General features: G+C 42.4%; 1 protein-coding gene across 6 annotated transcripts in view; it reads left to right on the top strand.

The window, feature by feature from the left end:
• trdn (triadin) overlaps positions 1–27,498 on the top strand; it is a 265,042-nt gene that overhangs the window by 214,667 nt on the left and 22,877 nt on the right. For all 6 annotated transcript variants that reach the window (XM_060916449.1, XM_060916445.1, XM_060916447.1 and 3 more), the window contains one exon: positions 20,651–20,698. In XM_060916449.1, coding sequence (XP_060772432.1) covers positions 20,651–20,698 — 48 coding nt within the window. The remainder of the gene's footprint in view (positions 1–20,650; positions 20,699–27,498) is intronic.

The following is a 27,498-nucleotide window of genomic DNA, read 5'->3' as shown; positions in this document are numbered from 1 at the left end:
CATGACAACAACACATCTCAAAAAAGTTGGGACAAGGCCATGTTTACCACTGTGAGACATCCCCTTTTCTCTTTACAACAGTCTGTAAGCGTTAGGGATAGGAATGTTAACCCATTCTTGTCTAATGTAGGATTCTAGTTGCTCAACTGTCTTAGGTCTTTTTTTTGTCGTATCTTCCGTTTTATGATGCGCCAAATATTTTCTATGGGTGAAAGATCTGGACTGCAGGCTGGCCAGTTCAGTACCCGGACCCTTCTTCTACACAGCCATGATGCTGTAATTGATGCAGTATGTGGTTTGGCATTGTCATGTTGGAAAATGCAAGGTCTTCCCTGAAAGAGATGTCGTCTGGATGGGAGCATATTGTGGGTGCTATTGGTCTTAAGTGATCAGTCTCATTAAATCAGTCTCGTTAATAATACCATTAATTTTGGTGTTTAATAATAAATTACCAAACAGCTAGATTATGGTATATTCCAAATTTTTATGATCACTACTGATGCAGGAATAATGTATTACTTACCGTATTACATAGACAGCTAATAGCACTCATATACATTTGGGTGAAGGCAATTTTGGAGTTCTTTGAGATTGTGTGACTTCAAGTATATAGTAGCAACAAACAAAGACACAGTTTAACAGAATAATTGTGTGTGTGTGTGTGTGTGTGTGTGTGTTTGAGGGATTGGAATCTTATCTAAGGTCTGTGTGTGTGTGTGTGTGTGTGTGTGTGTGTGTGTGTGTGTGTGTGTGTGTGTGTGTGAGAGGGAGAGGTGTGTGTGTTGGGGGAGGTGAGAATCACCTCGTGGTCTCTTGAGACAAAGGAATTAGCCGTGGTTGCTAATCCACGCCCTATAACATTACCAAATTCACTGAAATCTTGATGAGGTCAAAATATGTGTAATAATGAAATTAAAGGATGTTAGTGAGGATAGGAGAGCATGCAACAGCTTATCTTTTTGAAACAACGGAGGGAGAGAGAGCAATGTAGACACAATGATCAATATGCACAATTAAACAGTTTCTGAGTTTAAATTCACACTACTTCATAAAGCTAATTCCTAAGACTAATTTGCCCAAATGCCAGCCTTACTTCCAGTAATCGATATCTTGATGCGGGATGCAGAGATGTCCCGAAGTTTCACGGAGTTTCACAGAGCTCATTGAGGCTTCTGTAACAAGCAGAGAATTCTTGACCCGAGGCTTCATCATTCGTGAGGAAGAGTCTCTGACGATAATGTGCACAGCGATTAAGTCAGAAGGAATCCGGTTGCTTCTAACTTTTTTTTTTTTATATATATATGATTTATTTATAAAAGTTATACAAGACAATATGCACAACAGTCTTCACAAATAGTTACATAACTACAGAACGTATCAAACAACCAAACAGTGAAGACACACTATACAACAAACCCCCACCCCCCACCCCCACCCTTCCCAATCAAAAAAAAAAAAATATATATATATATATATATATACCAGCAAAGAACCTGTACCAATGGCAGTTGGGAGGTTAAAGTCTCATACTGTATTATAACCCATGTTCATTCATCATCAATCCAACCACTCACATTCACACCAATGTACACACACACACCACACACTCACTTCCACTCACATCCATAAGGATACACACACACACACACATACAGGCTCATCCACTTGCATTAAGTGAATAGTTTATAGGAAGCATATGGAAAGAAAAAAAAAATTCTTGCATGCTGCTAAACTAACTTACTGTTATTATAGGCTGTCAAGGTATTGGGCTATGGTGCATTGGAGGAGGTTATTTAATCAAATGGTGGCGACATCTAATTAAAAGGAGTTGACATAATCTAAAACAGGTTCCCAGACCCTATAAAATTTGGGTGAGATACCACGCAAAGAATATTTGACTTTCTCCAAAGTCATGAAATGAACGACATCCCTAATCCATTGAGAAAGGGAGGGGGGGTGGGAATCTTTCCAGTGCAGCAATATGATACGTCTTGCTAAAAGTGATAGAAATGCCACCAATTCACAAAAATAGGGTGGTAGTTTATTGCCAACAGGTAGGACACCAAACAATGCAGTTAATGGTGACGGACAGATGTTAGTGGATGTAATAGCAGACAGAGCATCAAACACACCCTGCCAAAAGTGCCCAAGAGCAGGACAAGCCCAGAACATATGGCCAAGAGTGGCTGGTCCTAAATGGCACCGATCACAGCTAGAGTCTACCCCTGGATATACATGGGCTAGTCTACTTTTGGACCAATGGACCCTATGCACTACTTTACATTGTAAGACTCCATGCCGGGCACAGACAGAGGATGAATGCACCCATTTCAAAGCATGATCCCACTCCACAGGGTCTATCTCTGTATTGAGATCAGTCGACCATGCAGTACGTAGTGCATTGGAGGCTGAGGAGTGGTGCGCAAGGAGAGTGCAGTAAATCCTTGAGATACTACCTTTCATGTAAGGGTTGATTTTGAGAATGATGTCTATGAGTGTGGGAGGGGGTTTAGTAGGAAATTCAGAAAAATGTTTCCGTACAAAATCTCTTATCTGCAAGTATCTGAAAAAATGAGTTGAAGGCAAGTCATAGGCCTGTGCTAACTGACCAAAAGAAGCAAATTTACCATCAATATAAAGATGGTTAAATGATATAATTCCCTTATCTCTCCAAATTAAGAAGGCGTTATCAATGCTAGATGGAGTGAACAGGGGATTAGAGTACACAGGAGCCAAAGCAGGCATAGATTGTAATGCAAAATGTTGCTTAAATTGTGTCCAGATTTTAAGACAATTTTTAACAACTACACTATCCGAATGCACAGACGGTGATGAAGTTGTGGGAAAGCACAGAAGGGAAAATAGAGATGATGGACCACATGAGGCCTCCTCAACTTGTAGCCAAGATGGAGGTTGGTCACTAGAATAATAGCAGTGTAACAAGGCTCTAATATTTGCTGCCCAATAATAAAGTAAGAAGCTGGGGAGGGCCAGACCACCCAGCTCTTTAGATTTTTGCAAGGTGTCTTTCTTAATTCTAGGGGCCTTATTATTCCATAAGAAGTGAGAGATGATTTGATCCAGTGAATGAAAAAAACGTTTACTAAGAAAGATAGGTATACATTGAAAAAGATATAATAATTTGGGGAGCACATTCATTTTAACACAGTTTATCCGTCCTGCAAGAGAGAGAGGCAAGAGAGACCATCGCTGAAAATCCAGAGACAGCCTAAACAGAAGTGGGGAAAAATTACACTTAAATAAATCCGAATAATTTTTGGTTATACAAACACCCAGGTACTTAAAACATTCTAAAGATGTTTTGAAAGGTAAGTCAGATAACGGATATGCCCTGGCCGCTGCATTAATTGGCATTACCTCACTTTTATGGAAATTTAGTTTGTAGCCTGAAATCTGACCAAATTTCTGCAGCACATTTAACACAAGAGGGACAGCCCTGTCCAAGTCTGACACAAAGAGAAGAAGGTCATCGGCATATAGGGAGACCTTATGTTCAACACCACCCCTTAAAATGCCAGGTATCTGGCTGGACCTAAGGGCCACTGCCAGTGGTTCAATGGCAATGGCAAATAATAATGGAGAGAGCGGGCAGCCCTGCCGAGTCCCACGCTTAAGGGAGAAGTAGTCAGAATAATCATTGTTTGTGCGAACACAAGCTTGGGGGGACATATAAAGAAGCCTAATCCATGATATAAAGGTATGACCAAAACCAAACCGTTTCAACACATAGAACAGATAAGGCCATTCGACACGATCAAATGCCTTTTCTGCATCCATGGAGACTACCACCTCAGGGGTGTCAGAGGAAGTTGGAGCATAAATGATATCTAATAAACGTCTAACATTATGAAAAGAATGTCTGTTTTTAACAAACCCTGTCTGGTCAGAAGCCACAATGGTTGGCAGAACCTTCTCCAGACGCCTAGCTAACATTTTGGCCAATAGCTTAACATCTGCACAGAGCAAAGATATAGGGCGGTAGTTACCACAAGAAAGTGGATCTTTATCCTTTTTTAAAAGGAGAGAAATGATGGCCTGTCTTAATGTGAGGGGGAGACAACCATTTTGTAAAGATTCATTGAACATGTTAAGTAAAATTGGAGTGACTTATAAAATTCAGCAGGAAGCCCATCAGGGCCCGGGCATTTGCCATTCTGCATTAGCATTAAGGTACTTCTAAGCTCATCTACTGAAAAGGGTTCATCTAAACCAGATGATGTTGCATTATCTAAAGAGGGAATATCCAAAGAATCAAAGAAACTGTCATACTGCCTCTCATCAGCCACGCATTCAGAGGTGTATAATTCAGCATAGAAGTCTCTGAACTGTTTGTTAATTAACTGTGGATCAATAATTGACCCATTCGTAGTACTAATCTGAGTAATATGCTGTAGTGAAGATGCTTGCCGGATTTGATGTGCAAGGAGTTTACTAGACTTATCTCCAAACTCATAATATTTATGACGTGATTTTAACAACGACTCTGCAGCATCATTGGAAGCCAAAAGGTCAAATTCAGCCTTTTTCATGAGCAATTCTTTTGAAAGATCTGCATTAGGCGAACCCACACATTTAGATTGGAGTTCTGATATATCTCTAGCAAGGCCAACCCTTGCCTCTGAGGAGACCTTTCTCTGATAAGCTGAGTATGATATGATTTCTCCTCTTAAGTAGGCTTTGCATGCCTCCCAAATGACTGCTGCTGATGTATCAGTGTTTGCATTAGTAGAAATATAGAGCTCAATGGAGTTCTTAATAGTAGATACAAAATTTGGGTCAGAAAGCAAAAAAGAGTTAAAGCGCCAGGGGGAACGCGTCATAGATCTACCAGAAAGGAAAATGTCCAACACCACTGGTGCATGGTCTGATATCACAATAGGATTGTAGGAACATGAACTGACAGATGGAAGAATTTTGCTGTCAATGAGAAAATAATCAATGCGGGAGAATGTACCATGAACAGGAGAAAAGAAAGAAAACTGTTTAGAACTAGGGTTGAGAAAGCGCCAGGCATCTACAACTGCATACTGCTCCATAAACATCTGAATTACTTTTGAGGATTTAGATAAACTACAAGGTTTACTGGATGAACGATCAAGTGAAGGGTCAAGACAACAATTGAAATCACCGCCAAGAATAAGTTGATGGGAGTTCAAGTTGGGAAGAGAGAAAAAAAGGTTTTTGAAAAAATTATCATTATCCCAGTTTGGGCCATATACATTCGCTAGAATCAGGTTATTACTTCCCATTTTACCTATGATAATAACATAGGGCCCATTTGTGTCAGACATCACTTTAGTCACAGAGAATGGTACGGATTTATGAATAAGAATTGCTACCCCCCGGGCCTTACTTGAAAAGGAGGAATGAAAAAATTGACCCACCCACCCCCTGCGAAGCCGAGGATGATCCAAAGGCAAAAGGTGAGTCTCTTGTAAAAAGGCAATTTTAGTGGTTAGATGTTTAAGATGGTCAAACACTTTGTTGCGCTTGACAGGAGAGTTCATACCCTTAACATTCCAACTAACAAATCTTAGAGCGCCACCCGATATACGCAGTGTGTTTGTGTGCGCCATTATGTGATAGAATGACAATGAAGGCCTATAACACCACCAATAATTGATTCGTCCACCAAAAATAATTGCACCTGCCCCCACCCACGCACCAGATATAAGAAATAAAGCACTTGGCTACCTTGAATAGGCCTATATAGAGTAAAAACGACATGCATGCAAGAAAAAACAAAATACACATAAAACACAAAAAATCTAACTGAGAATACGATAACCCAAAACCCACCCACCACCCTCCCAAATCCCATAAATCCAGCTACTGCACTAAAGAGCAGCAACATGGAGCACTCTGATTCTATGATCAGCATATTTTCCACACTTCCTAAAATAACGCGCTGCTCCCACACACACAAAAAAAAAACCCTCATATTCTATTGCATGGTGATACTATAACAGAAAACGGTTTCTGCATAAGCAGGCTCACATTTAACACTAATAACACGCCAACTAGGCATAACATTGTCCAAACTCAAACCAACCTCGCATAAAACATGGAAGAAAACAAAACAGCTCACAGCGCTATATCTAAGCACGTAGCAGGCTAAGCAAAGAAAACCATTCTCGTTGTGAAACATTGACACCTGGAGCAATGTCGAGGAGTTCAATGTTAGCATAGTCTGTGTAACTAACGAGAAAGAAAAAAAAAAAAAAACCATTCATTAACGTTAGCACTGCCAAATACGCACACACACACCAAAAAGGACACTTACGCTCATAGCACTAAATGCAAAGTTCAGTCACTTTCAGTCACACTGTTATCCACCTACAGATTGCGAACAAACTTAGTAGCCTCTGCGACAGACAAAAGCCATGCCCTCTCTCCGTTAGGCAGAGTAACACGCAGCTTGGCTGGATAAATAAGAGCCGGCTTGTATCCACGCTGATAGAGTTCAGACATACAGGTTTTGTACTCGGCGCGCTGTTTCAACAGGTCCGGGCTGTAATCATCGTAGAGGCGAATCTTGTGGCCATTGTAGAACAGTTCACCTCGCTTGCGTGCTTCACGAATAACCTGGTCCTTAACCTGAAAACGATGGAACCGTACGATCACGGGTCGTGGCCGCTCGCCCAGAGCAGGTTTAGGAGCTAGACTTCTATGGGCTCGGTCCAGCTCAGGAAGAGAGGCAAGCACGTCCGAGCCAAAGACGTCAACGAGGAGTTGGGAGAAGAAAGTAGACGGGCGGTTGCCTTCGATGTTCTCAGGTAGGCCGATTATCCTTATGTTTTGTCGTCTACTTCGACCCTCTAGATCAGCCACCTTGGTTCTAAGATACTCGATGTCACGTTTAATAACAGAGCATACAGACTCCAATTGTTGTATGCGGTTATCCATGTCGGTAGCATTATCCTCCAAAGAGGAAATTCTTTGACCATGGTCTGTAACCATATTGTGGAGGGAGTCCAATGAAGAAGAAAAGGAGTCAAATGATGACTTGAAGTCAGCAGCAAGAGCATTCCTGTGTTCCTCCAGTAAAGAGCTAATTTCAGCCATGCTGATGCTAGCGCTGGCCGGAGTAGAATTGTTTTTATCGAGTTTCCTGTTAGGCTTGGACATTTTGAGCTTTCCAAAATGAACAACAGTCGATATAAAACCGTTTTCAAGAGAATAGTTTAAAAAAGATACTTGATAAAAAGGTGAATAAAAAGCTTATTGTGGGAGCGAGCTGCGCACACGTCTACTCCACACACTACATACCGGAAGCCACCGGTTGCTTCTAACTTTTAATTAACTGCTTGGGCGGCAGTCGTAACATTACTTATAATAAACATAAAACCGGTTGTAACTCAATATGAGTGAGACGGCGCAACTTAAGTATTCTTTTACCGTGGCCAGAGGTAAATACAAAAGCGCGCTGAGTCTTCTTTTTCTTGCAAAGCAGACGTCTTGATCTCGGATGTTCTGATGAGCAGGTTGTCTCTTTATGTCTGTACGATGCGGAGTCCACAGCGCCAAAAGAGAAAGAACGGAAGTTGGCTGAGTCACTTATGGCCTCTGGGGGGATGTGACGTAGGTAATCCTGCCCAGGCATGACGTAGGTCATCGCGGAAGTTGGTTGATGGGATTTGTAAGTTCTAGACGGGACGGTGACTGTACCTACATTCCCCCTTTTGGTCTCAGGGGTATGACGGAGTCATAGCACTGAGAGCACAGTACAGTACAGTCCACATGTCCATAGTCCTTGAGGTAGCATCCTCTGTACAGTCCATGATGTCCTGTGAAACCTGTGTAAACTCATGAGTCCTAGTAAGACAGTTGGAGGCATAGGCATTTGGGCCAATATCAGGCTATAAGCATTTGGGCATATAATCACTATCTAACTAGGTCAAAATCACATCTAAAAAAAAAAAACATTAAACACTACATAGGTACTTCATTTCCTATGCATAAAAACAAGAAAAAAGAAGGAATGAGGGAAAGAAAAGAAGTATTAGTGCTTGGGTTAGTAAGCCTAATCTTCTGGAAAGGTAATAGCAGTGGGTGGTCTGGCCAGAAAGCATGCGCTACTGCGGCTAAAGCTGTCAGGGACGCAGACCATCTTATCCAGCTTGGCGTGTAGTGTTTTTATGTATTTGTGTAGCATGTATGCGATGCCAGTGGTTAAGACCCAGCCACTGAGGAGAAGTCCCAAAGCAATCAGACTTATTGTAGATCCCAGATCAGATGACTCTCTGACCTGATATTGGGAAACCATAGTCGAAATTCCAGTCTGGCCTAAACTAAATTTCACCGTTTTGGTCCCTTCAACCAGTAGGTGCTGTTGGAGGGTGTTATTGATCTCAAGATCATAACCTTGAAATGCATCTATCATTTCAATCTCAGAATCGTACCTGTCAGTACTAAGATGGTGTAGGGTGATATCACCTACGTGAATGGTGGCTCCCTGTGGTACACTAAGGAACACCGTTTGGTTTGGGATTTTCATTCTGGTGGCTGTGTCGTGCTGATCGTATGACATCAAGACTTCAGATTTTGGAGTGTTAACAACCCACCGATTACCAGCTCTCTCTACTCTAGTTTCCATATTCTCGTCCTTTGCGGACATTTGACCTACACTCTTTTGTTCGGGCGCTTTTGCCCTCAAACCACACAGGCGATCTGTAGTGTCTCTAATGAATGGGTTGCTTGGGCAGGATGTCTTTAGTGGAGGTGCACATCTCTAGGTTGGGAATAAAGTAGACAGAGGGGTTGACATCATGGAATGCTACCATGGGTGGTGTCTGTATGCGTATACGGACATTGTTTTTCCTGAAACCCACGTTGAGGACAGACTTGAGTCTATATATGTTGTTTTTCTCAATGATGGGTAGGTTCAGCATGAATCCTATCTCTAAGTCTTGTGGATTCACAAAAATGGGAATAGCACTGCCAAGACTATAGGCCAGGTGTATTTGCGATGAATACACATTAGTAGTAGTAGCAGATTTTAGTATTTTATCTACCATGCTAAGGGGTATCAGATACAGTGGGATTTTACCACTACTCAGGGTACTGATTGAGCTGCTAATTTCTCTAAGCAGGTCTTGCATCAAATCCCTTACTACCCGGACGTATTTGATCTCGTTCTTGATTATTTCGGCCAACTTGTCTACGGTGTGCACAGTGTTATTGTGGTAAATGTGACTGGAAATGTTAGTGTACGCTTGTGGGTGAGTGAGGCGTACAAGCTAGGTGGACAGGATGGGCCTAACTATCGTCCACCCCCTTTTGGAGTGAGGACTGTTCAAAAGGCTTGATTTGATTGCTATGGACCCATCGATATGAGGTCGTTTGATTAGGCCTGGATGTCCTAATGCGATACACGACAGGGGACAGTTTTCCCACGATCGAAAGGTCTCGACCAGGGTGGTAGGAACTTCTTTGAGACTCCTACTGGCTTGGTAAAGTTGAAGTATAGGACTTTGTCGCCTATTTGATATTCGTGATGGGAGGCTTTTCGGTCGTAGTAGGCCTTTTGTCCTTTTACGCTCGTTTCGAGATTCTTTTAGGCCCATGCAAAGGTTGACTGTAGGTGGCATTGTGGGTCGGCGAGATATTGATGTGCGGTGTATGCAGTTGCGACGCTCATGTCCTCTGGTCTGTACAAGAGATGTTGTGGGGTGTGGCTCCAGTGGTGCGATGAGGGGTGGACCTAATGGCCATTAGCACCAAGGGAAGTTTAACATCCCAATCTTTACCATGGTGGGTGACATACTTCCACAGCATGCTCACAATGGTTTGATTGGCTCGTTCAACCTGACCAGAGGATTGAGGGTGGTACACGATATGGAATTTCGCCTCAACGCCTAACATGTTCCACAGCGCAGCCATTATACCAGCAGTGAAATGGGTGCCTTTGTCTGAGTCGATGGATAGAGGGAGGCTTTCCTGCACGAATACGGGGCAGGAATGGCTTTGACACAGCGTGTCAAACAAAGTCTGGCTGATGGCTGATTTCTCAGACCAAAGCGTCATAGCTGCATTGAGGACCGTGGTCCCATTGACTCGCGCTTCCCCTGATAGGATAGTGCAGTACATAGCTGAGGTTGAGTTACTCAAGGAACAAAGGAAAGAGGCGTGTTTTTCCAAAGAATTGTGGCCACTAGGGGGAATCGCGATGTCGGGTGTTTTGACACCAGACTCGGTGTGCAAAGACATGAACTGAAGTTCATCGGAAATTTGGTCTCCCATGGCACTTGGTTGGTCGGTGTCTGCACTAACCTCATCGCAACGGGCTTGTGCATGTTTTGTGGGATCCAACGACTGTGGGGTCGTGATTTGGGCCCACAATTGACTGTGATGACAATCAATGAGTGGCGCCAACCTGTCGAGTAGGTCTTGGCCAATCAGTAGTTCTTCCGTGCCCACAGAGCAGATGTAAGTGGGATGTATGATTGACATGTCTTGGAATATGAGTTCCAACCATGCCATTTGTGTTACTGGGGCTTTGTTCTGCGTGAAGCTGACCAAGTTTATGTTGCAGGGCTTGGTTGGGATTGGGTCACCTTGTGAGAGCCGTGTCTGAGAGATGGTGGCGAAGACTTTAGCGCACATGAGCGTGATCTCCGATCCAGTATCTAGAAGGGCTTGGAGGGTGATTGTACCCTCGACCACCATGGGGGTGTAAATGCGCTTAGCATTGCCCCTTCTAACTAGATCATCTAAGAACTGCATCAGAGGTGCGTTCTGTGGGTTTGCCTTCACCACCGGGGGGGCCCTACATCCTGACCATCACCTGCTGTTTCACAGGGATCTCCTCCCCATTTCATGAGATATACTTGTGGTTCCTGGCCTAGTCATGCCAGCGGGTGGCCTTTGTCATCCTTCTTGGGCTCTTTTGTTTTATCTGTTGTGGGTGCAATCAGTTAATTATTGAAATTAAGTGATCAATCTCGTTAAATCAGTCTCATTAAATTTTGAAGGTCAATAATTAAAATGAATCAATCCCATTGAATCGTTTAATTTGACTCGTTTGAATTGAATCATACCATAGAATCAGTCTCATTCAGTGAATCGTTCAATGAATCGTTTAGTGAATCATTTGGTGAATCGTTCAATGAATCATTTAGTGAATCATACCATTAATCCTGGTGCTTAATAATAAATTACCAAACAGCTAAATTATGGTATATTTCCAAATTATTACAATCACTTACCACATTACATAACTTATATGCACCCTTTTTGAATTCTTTGAGAAGATTGGGGACTTCAGATATTGTTGTTCACACAAATAAACACAGTTTGTTTAATAAATGAATTTATTATACAAAGATAAAAAGATAAAATAATAAATCAATATATACAAGCAGTGAGGTGTGTGTGTGTGTGTGTGTGTGTGTGTGTGTGTGTGTGTGTGTGTGTGTAGGACTTGACCATGTGTTTAGCCTCGTGTAGCTAACTACACGTGGTGGAGGCCTAGCTTGTTGGTAGCTAAACAAAAGAATTTTATCTAAACAGAACAAAGGATTAGCTCTGTGTTTAGCCTTGTGTTGCTAGTGTGAGTTTGCTAAAGGCCCTATGGCCTAGCTAAAGTGTGTTTGTTAGGCCTGGTGAGGCCTACTGAGCACGTGTTGCTAAAGACAAGGGTATTAGCCGTAGCTAACTAAAAGCTAGCTTGTGGATTTCTAGCTGAGGTGTGGTTTATCAGGCCTGATGGCCTGCTGAGCACATGGTAGGCCTTGATTAGCTTTGTGTTGCTAAGCAGACAAAAGGGAAGCTGTAGCTAACCCACTAGCTCATAACCATACTGAATCCACTGAAATCTTGAGATCAAGATGTATAATAAGAGAACTATATGTTAGTAGTAAAGAAAAGCATGCACAGCCTATCTATTAAAAAAACAATTGAGAGAACATAGAACAAAATAAATCAACACGCTGCGTGTCTAACAGTGTAACAGATAAACCTGGGTTTAAATTCACACTATTTCAATAAAAGCAAATTCCTAAGACTATCCTAATTATGCCCAAATGCCAAAATCTTACTTAATCCTGCCTTTAGCAAGATATGAAGAACTATTCGCCGGTGTAGCTTCAGGCCTCGCCATGGGAGCACGTGAGCCGCTCGTGATGGAGGCGTAGAAAGCTTTCGGGTCCAGCGGAGCACTTGGGTGGTTCCCGTGGAAAGCAGAGGATTCTTGGTCCGAACCTCAGCGTTCGTGAGGAAAAGTCTCTGATCAGAATAAGATGCACAGCGCTTTTGAGTTAAAAAGGATTCAATCGCTTCTTAACTTTTGACTGCCTGGGCTGCAGTCGTGACGTCACTTCTAATGCAAGTAAACCGGTTGTAACTCAGGTTGAGTTTAAAGATCGCGCGACTCTAGAGTTTACCTTTGCCAAGGGTAAGAAAGAAAAACGCGCTGAGTGATGGATCTTGCAAGAAAGAAGACGTCTTTTGGGTGGAGAGCGCCTCTTTATACGTCCAGATTCATCAGAAGCCAGACGAGAGAGACAAAATGGAAGAGCTTCCGCTTGGATTTATGCGTGCATGTTGGACTGACGTAGATGATCCCGCCCACGCGTGACGTGGGTCACACGGAAGTTGCCTGGGAATTGTAGTTCTGACACAAGATGGGGGCATGATACCTACACTGTTGAGGGGTCTGACCTCTTCTGCAACAGTCCTTTAACCTCAGTCAACTAGGCTTTCAAAGAATCCAGGTCTGAGCAGAACTTACCAGGTTGGTCTGAGTCACTGTGTCGGTCACCTCTACCCCTACATGTAGAGCTACAGTCGGAGCGCTCCTGCCATCTCTGGCCAGATCGGGGATGATGATTTTGCTGGCAACCGCCTTGTTCCTTATGACCATTTTCATATAATGGGCAGTTGCCGTGGTCACTGTGGTCTTGCCCTCGGTCTCTCCTGGCCTTACCTTGCCGATTCTTCCACTCACCCCTGGTGATGGCTCGGCAAGGGGCGGTTCGGACCGGGATTTCTCCAGGTGGGTCCCCCTTTTGGCGCGTCACCTCCTTCTAAGGCTAGCAGGGGCCTGTCTGCACCCTGGAGACTAAGGACCCTGGGTTCATCATCATTCCTGTCTGTGGTTTTGACAATGGTCTCCCAGGTCATTTGGGCTAGTTGCCTAATTTCCCTCATCGAGTAGAACCCTTGTCGACACGTCAGTGTGACTTGAGTCTGCACACTTGGGTGGAGGTTATGTAAGAAGAGGGATTTGAAGCCTCTATCTTCTTCCAAGCCTGGTGCGCTACTACCCTGGAAATAGGCAGTACGTAGCCATCTATAATATTCACTAGGCACCTCAGACCGTTTCTGTTAAATCTGTATTGCACACAATGTCGCGGAGGTTTCATCCGTGTACGGCACATATTCTTCCCTCATGTAATTGCGAAGTTTCAAATAGCTATCGCGAACGTCTGGGGGTAGCGTCTCTAAAAAGGCACGAACGCTGCTACTGGAGGTCTTCCAGACCAGTTTAAGTTTCTCTTGCATTGTGGCTTTCGGCAGGTCCATCAGGCATCAGTCAATTTCTTGCAAATAATCATTTACATTTGTTCTTTTATTATCAGGATCGAATCGTTCAACATCTTTGGCAAGTAGGTCAATTTGCCGTATGCGAAGGGCTTGGTGCCTGTCCTTGTGCGGCCTCCTTCGCTCTGCTGAGTACTCACTATCTGAGCTACTCTGGTATCGCTCCCGTTTCGCACAATATTCATAGTCTGATTCACCCGAAGATGGATCAAGGATACTGTAGCACACTGACCTGGGTGTGCTATGGGCCTGGGCTCAGGATGAGTGCAATATGGCTCCACCCTGGCTAAATGACGAAGGAGTCGTGTAGCGAGTTCATGGAGTTTGGCGGGATATCTGGACCAGGTAATCCACGGTGTCCGGCTCGGACGCCTTTTCCCGCTCTGCGCTTCGGTGCATTGCTGGGGGTCTTTCACGCCCCTTGCGCCCTTCTTGGGGGGGTCTGCTCCTTGGCAGCCCTCTTGGCAGCCTTTTCAGCTTTCTCTAGCCTTTTGGCGCAATCATCAAGGGAGTTTTTCAAGAGTTCACACTCCCTATATAAATCATTGTTATCGGCTGCCAGCTCAGCATTGCTGGTGGTCAGCCTGTCAACCTCTCCGTGGAGGTATCAGATTTCTAAATCAGTATCTTGGAAGTGTAACAGGAATAGCCTACCTAGTGCCTCTTGGACACTAATAGTTGTTCTTTTTGGATCTCTCATATGTTTTATTGAGTTATCTATGTTATTTTGGCATTCACCCTTACTCATGTCCCTAACGTTTGCTCTTTCGGAGGCAGAGCAGTGAATGAGGTCTGCGATGACGTCAAAGAGAGACACGTCTTGAGCGTTGTCTTCAGCCTCTGAGACACGAGGGGATGCCATTTTACTTAGGTTGGATATTAGGTAATTAATTAATCAATGAGTTAATTTATTAATTAATTATTATTAATTAATATTAACTATGTAAGTAATTAATCAATTAATAAAGTTTGTTTTTGTTTGGAAATGATCTCTTATCCTAAGTTATTAATAGGTTATTAGTATTTTGTGATATGGTTATCACGCGACTGTTAACCGTTTAACACACCTGGGGATATACCTTGGCAGTTGCTTAATCAACTGATAATTTATCTGTTGTTGCAACAATATTCAAGAAGTCAACAAACCAATCTCCTCACACAGGGCACCAATAAATGTGTGGGTGCTATTGGTCTTAAGTGATCAGTCTCATTAAATCAGTCTCATTAATAATACCATTAATTTTGGTGTTTAATAATAAATTACCAAACAGCTAGATTATGGTATATTCCAAATAATTATGATCACTACTGATGCAGGAATAACGTATTACTTACCGTATTACATAGACAGCCAATAGCACTCATATACACTTGGGTGAAGGCAATTTTGGAGTTCTTTGAGATTGTGTGACTTCAAGTATATAGTAGCAACAAACAAAGACACAGTTTAACAGAATAATTGAATTTATTATAACAATGATACTAAATGGGTAATAGCAGCGATATATATATATATATATATATATATATATATATATATATATATATATATATATATAAACGGTGAGATAGTACTGTGTGTGTGTGTGTGTGTGTGTGTGTGTGTGTGTGTTTGAGGGATTGGAATCTTATCTAAGGTCTGTGTGTGTGTGTGTGTGTGTGTGTGTGTGTGTGTGTGTGTGTGTGTGTGTGTGTGTGTGTGTGTGTGTGCATCAGAGGGAGTGGTGTGTGTGTTTGAGGGATTGAAATCTTATCTAAGGCCTGTGTGTGTGTGTGTGTGTGTGTGTGTGTGTGTGTGTGTGTGTGTGTGTGTGTGTGTGTGTGTGTGTGTGCATCAGAGGGAGAGGTGTGTGTGTTTGAGGGATTGGAATCTTATCTAAGGTCTGTGTGTGTGTGTGTGTGTGTGTGTGTGTGTGTGTGTGTGTGAGAGGGAGAGGTGTGTGTGTTGGGGGAGGTGAGAATCACCTCGTGGCCTCTTGAGACAAAGGAATTAGCCGTGGTTGCTAATCCACGCCCTATAACATTACCAAATTCACTGAAATCTTGATGAGGTAAAAATATGTGTAATATTGATTATAATAATTAATAATAATTATTATAATAATTATAATAATTAATAATAATTATCTTTCAAAAAGATAAGCTGTTGCATGCTCTCCTATCCTGACTAACATGACTAACAACGGAGGGAGAGAGAGCAATATAGACACAATGATCAATATGCACAATTAAACAGTTTCTGAGTTTAAATTCACACTACTTCATAAAGCTAATTCCTAAGACTAATTTGCCCAAATGCCAGGCTTACTTCCAGTAATCGATATCTCGATGCGGGATGCAGAGATGTCCTGAAGTTTCGCGGAGTTTCACAGAGCTCGTAGAGGCTTCTGTAACAAGCAGAGAATTCTTGACCCGAGGCTTCATCGTTCATGAGGAAGAGTCTCTGACGATAATGTGCACAGCAATTAAGTCAGAAGGAATCCGGTTGCTTCTAACTTTTAATTAACTGCTTGGGCGGCAGTTGTAACGTTACTTATAATAAACATAAAACCGGTTGTAACTCAATATGAGTGAGACGGGGCAACTTAAGTATTCTTTTACCGTGGCCAGAGGTAAATACGAAAGCGTGCTGAGTCTTCTTTTTCTTGCAAGGCAGATGTCTTGATCTCGGATGTTCTGATGAGCAGGGTGTCTCTTTATGTCTGTACGACGCAGAGTCCACAGCGCCAAAAGAGAAAGAACGGAAGTTGGCTGAGTCACTTATGGCCTCTGGGGGGATGTGACGTAGGTAATCCCGCTCAGGCGTGACGTAGGTCATCGCGGAAGTTGGTTGATGGGATTTGTAGTTCTAGACAGGACGGTGACTGTACCTACAATATGTTGCTCTAGAACCTGCATATACCTTTCAGCGTTGATGGTGTCTTTCCAGATGTGTAAGCTGCCCATGCCACACGCAGTAATGCAACCCCATACCATCAGAGATGCAGGCTTCTGAACTGAGCGCTGATAACAACTTGAGTCGTCCTTCTCCTCTTTAGTCCGAATGACACGGCGTCCCTGATTTCCATAAGGAACTTCAAATTTTGATTCGTCTGACCACAGAACAGTTTTCCACTTTGCCACAGTCCATTTTAAATGAGCCTTGGCCCAGAGAAGACGTCTGCGCTTCTGGATCATGTTTAGATAAGCACTGTAAAAAATGTCCGTAGAATTAACAGGGAATTTATGTAAAATCATGACATAAAAAAACTGTAAATACAAAAACAATGAAGCAGTGTGTAATTTACATCAATATACTGTAAAACTCCTCACCAAATACCACTGTTAATTTAACAGTAAGAATATGTTGAATTGATCATATTTTTTTGTAGAATTTACAAATTGTTGTAGTTTAAACACAGACAAACTGTAATACTAAAACAGAATGTGATAGTTAAAATTACATAACTGCCCTGTTAAAAAAAATACAAAAACAGCCACTGTCGTGGCTCAGTCGACTAAGGCGCCATACCGTGAATCTGGGGACCCGGGTTCGATTCTGACCCAAGGTCATTTCCCAGTCTCTCTCTAGCTCATTTCCTGTCTCTACACTGTCCTATTCAATAAAGGTGAAAAAAGCCCCCCCCAAAAAATATCTGTCTAGTAGATCATTGAAACCAGCATACAAAAATCCCGTTGTTCTTACGGAAAAAAACTGGCAGCTGGAGTCACCAGAAAAAATCCGTAAAATATACAGCAAAACGGTAATTGCTTTTACGGTACAGCTTGTACATTTTACAGTTAAATCCAGCATATAAAACACTGGACTTCTGTTATATTTGCTACTTTAAACTGTAAAATGTACATGCTGTGCTGTAAAAGCAATTACCGTTTTGCTGTATATTTTACGGATTTTTTCTGGTGACTCCAGCTGCCAGTTTTTTTTCCGTAAAAACAACGGGATTTTTTTTACAGTGAGGCTTTTCTTTGAACTATAGAGTTTTATCTGGCAACGGCGGATGGCACGGTGAATTGTGTTCACAGATACCGGTAATGTTCTCTGGAAATATTCCTGAGCCCATTTTGTGATTTCCATCACAGAAGCATGCCTGTATGTGATGCAGTGCCATCTAAGGGCCCGAAGATTACGGGCGCCCAGTATGGTTTTCCGGCCTTGACCCTTACGCACAGAGATTCTTCCAGATTCTCTGAATCTTTTGATGATATTATGCACTGTAGACGATCTCATCTCATTATCTCTAGCCGCTTTATCCTGTTCTACAGGGTCGCAGGCAAGCTGGAGCCTATCCCAGCTGACTACGGGCGAAAGGCGGGGTACACCCTGGACAAGTCGCCAGGTCATCACAGGGCTACTGTAGATGATGATATGCTCAAACCCTTTGCAGTTTTACACTGTCGAACTGGATTTTCTGATATTGCTCCACTATTTGTCGGCGCAGAATTAGGGGGATTGGTGATCCTCTTCCCATCTTTACTTCTGAGAGCCGCTGCCACTCCAAGATGCTCTTTTTATACCCAGGTTAATGACCTATTACCAATTGACCTAATGAGTTGCAATTTGGTCCTCCAGCTGTTCCTTTTTTGTACCTTTCACTTTTCCAGCCTCTTATTGCCCCTGTCCCAACTTTTTTGAGATGTATTGTTGTCATGAAATTTCAAATGAGCCAATATTTGGCATGAAATTTCAAAATGTCTCACTTTCGACATTTGATATGTTATTTATGTTCTATTGTGAATACAATATCAGTTTTTGAGATTTGTAAATTATTGCATTCTGTTTTTATTTACATTTTGTCCTGTGTCCCAACTTTTTTGGAATCGGGGTTGTATCCACATTCACTGGATTTTGAGAAACAGAGCATTTTTATTTTTATTCTTTGCAAAGTCAATACATAACTTCATACATAATGTCCGACAAAATCATTTCTGCTTAAAAGGTAAACAAAACAGCGAAATGACAGCAGCAATTTGTGAAAAAATGCCATAATAGTAATTCTTTAAAAAAATACATCCTTACCATCAAATACTTTTTATTCCATATTTTGTTGCTTTTTTTTTTTTTATTTTTTTGGGGGGAGGGTTCTTCTTCTTTTCGTTTTTTTGTGGTTGGCAAACCAACTTAAAGGTGCATTACTGCCACCGACTGGGCTAGAGTGTGGAACAGGCGATATTGGGGGGGAAAACTATATTCTTTTAGCAATTTCTGTTTCTTTTAAATACTTGATGATAATTTTTGGGAGTTTGTTTTCAAGTAGAGTTTTTATTTCGTCCTCGGTTGGTTCAGCAATATGCTCTGCCATTTTGTTTTTCTGTACTCACGGTATATGAGCTGATAGCCTAGTAGTAGAGTAGCGAATCAGAGGGCACGATTGCTCATATTCAGTGAATGTGGATAGAATAATCTCGGATATTATACAGTCATAAACTTGCAAGAAAAAAACCCCTCTGAACTTGAGAAAAAAGTGAGAAATTCCAAGACTAAGTAATCACAAATTTACAAGAAAATAATTCTCATGCTTCCTGCCTGCAGTGCTTTCTGAGAAATGTAGTCGAAAATCTCTTTGTGCTGTATTCTTTTATTCTGAGCAATCGTGTGCTGTATTCTTTTATTCTGAGCAATCGAGGTGGAAATACTGCATTTCATATAACTCTCAGCTCAGCCGTAGTGTCTGTGGTGTGATGACATTCATCCAACCTTGAACAGTGAAGTGATCTGGTTCCTTGACAAAAAGAACAATATTTTTCCAAGTTTTTTCTCAGAAATTTGTGACTTTTTTTAACCTTGGATTTTCTGAGTTTTTTTTTTTTTTCACCCTGAGAAACTTGTGACTTCTTAATCTTGGAATTTCTGACTTTTTAATCTCAGAATTTCTGAGATTTTTCTGAAAAATTTATGACTTTATAATCTTGGAGAATGTCCAAGTTTTTTTTCTCTTAAATTTATAACTTAAATCTCAGAAATTCAGAAATTCTACCTCCTGCCTCAGCACCATTTTTTATTTTCTTTCTTTTTTACTTAAAATGGCCTGAATAAAATTATCGTAAGAATCACTTCATGAAGAAAAACAGATTCATATTTCCTCTACCACTTTCCTTAGTAATGTTAATTAGTGGGCGGCACGGTGGTGTAGTGGTTAGCGCTGTCGCCTCACAGCAAGAAGGTCCTGGGTTCGAGCCCCGGGGCCGGCAAGGGCCTTTCTGTGTGGAGTTTGCATGTTCTCCCCGGGTCCGCGTGGGTTTCCTCCGGGTGCTCCGGTTTCCCCCACAGTCCAAAGACATGCAGGTTAGGCTAATTGGTGACTCTAAATTGACCGTAGGTGTGAATGTGAGTGTGAATGGTTGTCTGTGTCTATGTGTCAGCCCTGTGATGAACTGGCGACTTGTCCAGGGTGTACCCCGCCTTTCGCCCGTAGTCAGCTGGGATAGGCTCCAGCTTGCCTGCGACCCTGCAGAAGGATAAAGCGGCTAGAGATAATGAGATGAGATGAGATGTTAATTAGTATTAACATTTAAAAACCTGAATGCATCCACAAATATTATGTAGGTTTTAATGGCTTTAAAAAAGAATAAGCCTCTCTTAAGCCAGACACTTACAATCCCTTTGAGAGACAAGCCCTGATTATAAAAACACACGTTTGGAAGCTTGTGTATGTGACAAAATTGTCTGTCATGATAATTTGACAAGTCATCTCGCAATGCAATTGGGAGGTGAACAATGACATTTTAATTATAAAGTGTGAGTAAATCCATCAGATGCCATTAGAGGCAACTGCATCCATAGTAAATTAATCACATCAAGAATTGCAAAATATTTTTAAGCAGGAATGCGTCACATAATTTGTACACACTATGTTCCTGTTATTCCTTTTATTTTAATAAAACCGTGATGTGTAATGTGTAATCATGAAATTCATTCAAAACAATTATAATACTTACTTTCTCACAGTGTAATGACTCAATGCCTTGAGTTTTGAATGTGCATTAAAATAAAATTCAACATAATTTCATAATTAATTTCAGTTGTAGCTTAAGATGAATTTATTCATTAAACACACCTAATGTTCTGTTCATTTAAACATCTCTAAAGGAAAAGAAGAGAAGAAAGGTGTCAAAGAATTGAAGCCTACGGTTGAAGGTAGGGGAATAAGCTCCATGCTTTTCCACAAGAGATTTTTCAGCCATATTTGCTGTTTCTTTTCACTTGAGCCATTTTGGTATGAACTGCTTACAGCATCACCTTAAAGTACACGAGGATAAAAATAACAGTATAACAGTGGAAACTAATACCATGTTTATGAATAATATCACCCAGAGGTAACATATATAAAGAAAAAAGCAGTGGACTCAAGACAGAACCTTGTGGAACACCAAACTTTACCTCAGTATGTCTAGAAAAATCACCATTTACATCAACATACTGATAGTGATCAGTTAAATAAGACCTGAGCCAGGAGAGGGCCGTTCCCTTAACTCCCACAACATTTTCTAGTCTATCCAGAAGAATGGAATGATCAATGGTATCAAATGCTGTACTAAAGTCAAGCAACACAAGCAGCGAGACACAGCCCTGATCAGAAGCCATAGTAGGTCGTTTACTACTTTAACCAGAGCTGTCTCTGTGCTATGATGAGGTCTAAATCCAGACTGATACATTTCATGGATGTTATTCCTATGTAAATATAAGCATAACTGCTGTGCCACAGCTTTTTCAAGGATCTTGGAGATAAAGGGGAGGTTTGATATTGGCCGATAATTGGACAGCTGACGGGGATCAGGGCCGGGCTTTTTAATCAGGGGTTTTATAACTGCTAGTTTAAAGGATTTGGGTATGTAGCCAATCATAAAAAAAATAAATTATTCTCAGAAGCGGTTCAATTACTTCAGGTATTATCTGTTTGAATAGACGTGTAGGTAAGGGATCTAGTACACAAGCTGAGGCTTTTGATGCCGAGATTAATGAAAGTAATTCAGTTTCTCGAAGGGGAGTAAAACATTCTAATTGCTGATCTGATACAGTTATATGGTTAACTATAGGGTCACTTACATTGTCTGACCTTAAATTAGTAGTTTGAATTTTTTTGTCGGATATTCTCAATTTTGTGATGAAAAAAAATCATGACCTTGTTGCTACTGCATACTGCAGGTGTGCGTGTGTCTATAGTGGACTTATTCCTGGTTAATTTTGCTACAGTATTAAATAGGAATCTAGGATTATTTTTCTTATCTTCTATTAGGGAGAAGAGATATGTTGATCTAGTAGCACTAAAAGCTTTTCTATACTTCAGGAAGCTCTACTTCCATGCTAATTTGAACACTACCAATTTTGTTTGACGCCATTTACGTTCCAATTTCCAAGTGGTCTGTTTTAATGTGCGAGTGTCATCATTATACCAGGGTGCTAATTTTTTGTCTCTGACCATTTTCCTTTTAAGAGGAGCTACATTATCTAAGGTATGGCGGAATGTTGACTCTAAGCATTCAGTTGCCTGATCAAGTTCTGCAGGGGCTGACAGTGATCCAATCAAGGTTGATAACTCTGGGAGATCATTTTATAAAGCTCTGTGTGGTAGTTGACGTGAATGTGCGTTTAATACAGTAGCATGGTGAGGTGCATATATTATTACTCAGACATATTTTGAATGAGATGAGATAATAATCTGAGTACTTCAGACTGTGGAAGTATGACTAGATTTTCTACGTTTAACCCGAACGTTAGTATTAAATCGAGGGTGTGACCACAATTATGGGTCGGTCCTATGACATTCTGATTAACCCCTACTGAATCTAAAATGGACACAAACGCTGTTTTCAAAGGGTCGTCTGGGTTATCGAAGTGAATATTAAAATCTCCGACAACTAAAGCTTTGTCTAAGGAAATAACCAGATCTGAGATAAAGTCTGCAAATTCAGAAAGAAACTCAGAATATGGCCCCAGGGGCCTGTAAATAATAAGTAATGGAATTGACTAGGTAGACTTATTTTTCGAGTCTACATACATTATATGAGTATGAAGAACTTCAAATGTATTAAATTTATAACCAGGTTTTTGTGTTACACTTAGATAATCATGATAAATAACCGCAATGCCTCCTCCTCTGCCAGTTAGATGAGGCTGGTGTATGTAACTGTATCCAGGAGGACTCGCTTCATTTAATGCGATATATTCATTTGGCCTAATCCATGTTTCAGTTAAACAAAGTACTTTAAACTCCTGATCAGTAATGAGTTCATTAACCATTAGCGCTTTAGATGTAACAGATCTAATATTTAATAGCCCCACCTTTAGATCAAAGGTGCTGGCAGCAGCCGTACAGTCAGTATGATCTAATTTTATATTGATTAGGTTACTGGAACAAACTCTCTGAATATTTCTACTTTTTTGTTGAGTTCGGGGAACACACAGTCTCGATGTAGTGTACCCTGAGTGACGACTCTGTGCAGCTAGTAGACAGTTGGTTTTGCCTGTTCGTCTGCTCCCTGGCCTTGGCTCTGGATTGTCAAATTAACTAGGCCTGTTCTGAGACTATGACCTATGCTGCAGGAAATGAGCACAGCGCCTTCCTGAGTGGGATGGATACCGTCCCGCCCTAACAGGCCAGCAGTGCCCTCAAAATTAGCCCAATTATCTCTAAAGCCCACACTGTTTTCAGAGCACCACCTGGACAACCAGCAGTTCAGCGACCATAACCTGCTGTCAGCAACATTGCCACACCGCGTTGGGATGGGGCCAGAGCATACTACAGCATCAAACATTGCCTTCGCTAATTTAAACACCTCTACAAAGTTACTCTTGGTAACCTCAGACTGACGAAGGTGTATATCATTAGCTCCTGCATGGATAACTATCTTTGAGAACCTGTGCTTGCCTAGGACCCTAAGATTCCCTGCTATGTCTGGCACCCTGGCTCCCGGTATACACCTGACTAAAGCTGCTGGTGCCTCTAAAGGCTGAGCTAATTTCACATGCCGTATGATAGTCCCCTATAACCAGAGCTCTTTCAGGTTCTTCAGTGGGTGCATCACTAAGGAGAGCAAACCTGTTCGACACGTGACACGGAGAGGAGTGGTGTTCCCATGGGGTGAGCCTCAGCAGTAGCTTTGGCTCTACGCTTATGCCCCCGAGTTATCACCCATTCGCCCTGCTGTAAGGGCTCTAATGCCGGAGTTGGGGGATTACTAACTCCACCTCGGGCATCCAGACTTACCCCTACAGAAACTACACTGTTCTCATTCTCACTGACCTTCTCTAAAGCCTGGATACACCCTTCTAACACTATAATCTTCTCTGTCAGAGAGCTAACTAATCTGCACTTATCACAAATAAAGCTATTGCTAGAGACGGAGGAAGAATGACTAAACATCCTGCATTCAGCACACTGAACAGGCTGAAAGTGTGCCATGATGAAAGGATTCATGTACCTGTAGACTCAGGCCGGGGAGTGTCCGGCCTGCAGCAGACTCCCCACCGACGGGACAGGAAGTCCGCCACCACCATCTGCATTCCTGGCCTGTGGATCACCTCAAATTTGAATGGCTGGAGGACAAGATACCAACGGGTGATCCGTGCATTGGCATCCTTCATGCAGTGGAGCCACTGGAGGGGTGCATGCTCTGAACAGAGGGTGAAAGGGCATCCCAGTTGGTGAGGACTGCCCACTTGATGGCTAGGCACTCTTTCTCTGTCATGCTATACCTGCCTTTCTGCATTGACAGCTTCCGGCTAATGTACAGCACAGGACGCTCCTCCCCCTCCACCTTCTGGGGCAGAACATCCCCCAGCCCTCTGTCTGATGCGTCTGTCTGTAAAATAAAGGGGAGAGAAAAGTCAGGGGAGTGTAACATTGGCCCCCCACACAGTGCAGCCTTTACCCTAGAGAAAGCCTGTTGGCATTGGACTGGATCTTGTGCTCCCTTTTTAGTGAGATCAGTCAGTGGGCTGGTGACGTCCGAATAATTAGGTATAAACCTACGATAGTAGCCAGCCAGCCCCAGGAACTGTCTCACCCCATTTTTGGTCTTGGGCCTTGGGCAGGCCGCAATTGCTGCCATCTTATTAATTTGGGTACGCACCTGCTCATGGCCTAAGTGGAAACCCAGATACCGTACTTCCACCCGCCCAATTGCACACTTCTTTGGGTTAGCTGTGAGACCCGCACACCTCAGTGACTTTAGGACGGCCCTAAGGTGTTTGAGGTGCCACGGCCAGTCATTGCTATAGATGATAATATCATCAAGATACGCAGCTGCGCAGGTGGTGTGGGGCCAGAGAACCCTGTCCATGAGCCGCTGGAATGTCGCGGGAGCCCCAAATAACCCAAAAGGAAGTGTGACGATGGTGTAAGCCAAACGGTGTGGAAAAGGCAATTTTCTCTTGGGACAGAGGAGTCAAGGGGATCTGCCAGGGGTGAAAACACATCGGAAAATTCTTTCTGCAACTGGGCTACCTCCGTGAGTTGAGCCGGGGAGGGGTGGTCTCCACAGGGGACTGGAGCGGAGGGTGATGTCCATTTTCTTTTTTGAACCTCCCGCCCCAGCTCTGCCTTCTCCGGGATTACCGACACCAATGCCACAGGGACCTCCTCATTCCAACATTTTAATAGACTGAGGTGGTAAATTTGCAATGCCCCATCCCTGTCCATTCGCCTCACCTCATAGTCAACGTCCTCGACTCGCCGTGTGACCTCAAAGGGCCCTTAGCACTTGATGATCAATTTGGAGCTCGACGTGGGCAATAATACGAGTACTTTGTCTCCCGCTGTGAACTCTCTAAGGCGCGTGCCCCTGTCGTACAGTCGGATTTAACGTTCTTGGGCCTGCCGCAAATTCTCCTGGGTTAAGTGCGTGAGTGTGTGGAGTCTGGCGCGCAGTTCGAGAACATATTGAATTTCATTCTTACTAGATGAAGGTCCCTCCTCCCAATTTTCATGTAGCACGTCCAAAATGCCATGTGACTTACGCCCATATAATAATTCAAATGGTGAAAAACCTGTGGAGGCTTGCAGGACCTCTCATACTGCAAATAACAGGGGCTCAAGCCACTTATCCCAATTACGTGCATCTTCACTTACGAACTTCTCAATTATGTTTCTGAGAGTTCGATTAAAATGTTCCACTAAGCCATCAGTTTGTGGGTGATAGACGCTGGTGTGGATAGGCTTAATCCCCAGTAACCCATACAGTTCATGCAGTGTGCATGACATAAATGTAGTGCCTTGGGCTGTCAGGATTTCTTTCGGAATCCCGACCCTGGGGACGTTATTATCGATCTCCCCTCCTCTCTCTCCATTTATAGGGCGCCATCACTGTAAGAAACACACAAACACACGTTAATTGACAACAGGTGTAGCAATATGACCACTCACCTTCCCTGACTCCGCCCCCCATTCACAGACCGACGCTCACCCAAGCCCCCACTGCCACAGTACCTTAATCAAAGATCTGTTGATATTAAAGCAGATCCGATGTGGATGGCCTCCGCTTGTGGTCTTTACACAGTAGGAAGAGGGGGGAAAAAAGCTTCTGGTCTCGGCGTTCTTCCAAAAAAAGAGAGAGAAAAAGGAAAGTGAAAGTGGAAAGTACAAAAAGGAAAGGGAAAGTACAATAAAAAAAATAAGAGGATACTGGAAAATTATTTGTAGAAAAAATTAAAAAGATTAGTAATTAACGCCAACACTCGCGGAAAAAATACAGATACAGTCTGATCAATCAGTCACTGAATAACATTTTTGAGTGTAAGAGAAAAATAAACACCCTGTTGTTTCCTGTCATCTATATAATAAGCGGCTTTGTTTGTTTGTTTGTCTTGAGCTAACGCTGCCATTTCTCAAGGGATTTTCACTGAATTTGGCAAGTAGGTCCGGGGATGACCCAGAATTTTGCAGATATAAACAAAATTCATGTATGGGCCCCAGGGAGGTCCCTGGGGGGCACAACATCCACCCACCCCCTCCCTCAGTGCCTTTCACATTACATTTTATCAATACAAACTCTTGACAGATATTCACTAAACTTGGCATGTAGGTACAGGAGATGGCCACAATTTGGCAGAACTCAGAAATTCCATATTTGGGCCCCAGGGGGTCCCTGGTGGGCCCCTGGGTGGTGGATGTTTGGATTTTTGTTTGTCTTGGGTTAAAATCACCATTTCTCGATGGATCTTCAACAAATTTGACATGGAAGTCTGGAGGCAACCCAGAATTTTGCAAACCCAGGCAAAGCCAGGTAACCTGCTAGTGCTTTATAAAGATTGATAGAACAGATACACCATGATGGATCTTGGTTACAGTATAATTCAGTAATATACAGTGTCCTCCACAGTTATTGTCCCCCCCCCATAAAGATTAGTAAAAAGGGTTAGAAAAATCCATCTTTTGGTGAAGTTGCTTCATCTCACAATGAAAAAATTTGAAAAATCCAAACTTTTTAATTGAAATAAATTTATTCAAAGAAAAACAAATCTCTCACCAAGAAATAATTATTAAAAAAAACCCACAACCATTTGCGACTATTATTGGCACCCCTGCATTCAATACTTTACCTCCCTTTGTCAGTAAAACAGCACAGAGTCTCTTCTATAACATTTTCTAAAGTTGGAGATACAGAGCAGGTCATCTAAGACCATTCCTCTTTACACAATCTCTCCAGATCATCCAGGGTCCTTGGCCTTCTCTTTTGCTCTCTCCTTTTCAACTCACCTCACAGGTTTTCAATGGAGTTCAGGTCAGGGGACTGAGATGGCCATGGCAGAAGCTTGATTCTGTGCTCAGTGAACCATTTTAGTGTTGATTTGGACATATGCCAAATCATATGTCCAAATCAATTCATGGGGGAAGCCATGGACTAATGGTTATAGAAGCAGCTTTGGGACCAAAAGGTTTGATTCCCTGGACCAACAGGAATGGCTGAAATGCCCTTGAGCAAGGCACCTAACCCCCA

This window comes from Neoarius graeffei, chromosome 3, assembly GCF_027579695.1.
Source record: "Neoarius graeffei isolate fNeoGra1 chromosome 3, fNeoGra1.pri, whole genome shotgun sequence".
Lineage (NCBI taxonomy): Eukaryota > Metazoa > Chordata > Actinopteri > Siluriformes > Ariidae > Neoarius > Neoarius graeffei.
The sequence above is the reverse complement of the archived record's forward strand: the minus strand, read 5'-3'. Positions and strand labels throughout refer to the sequence as shown.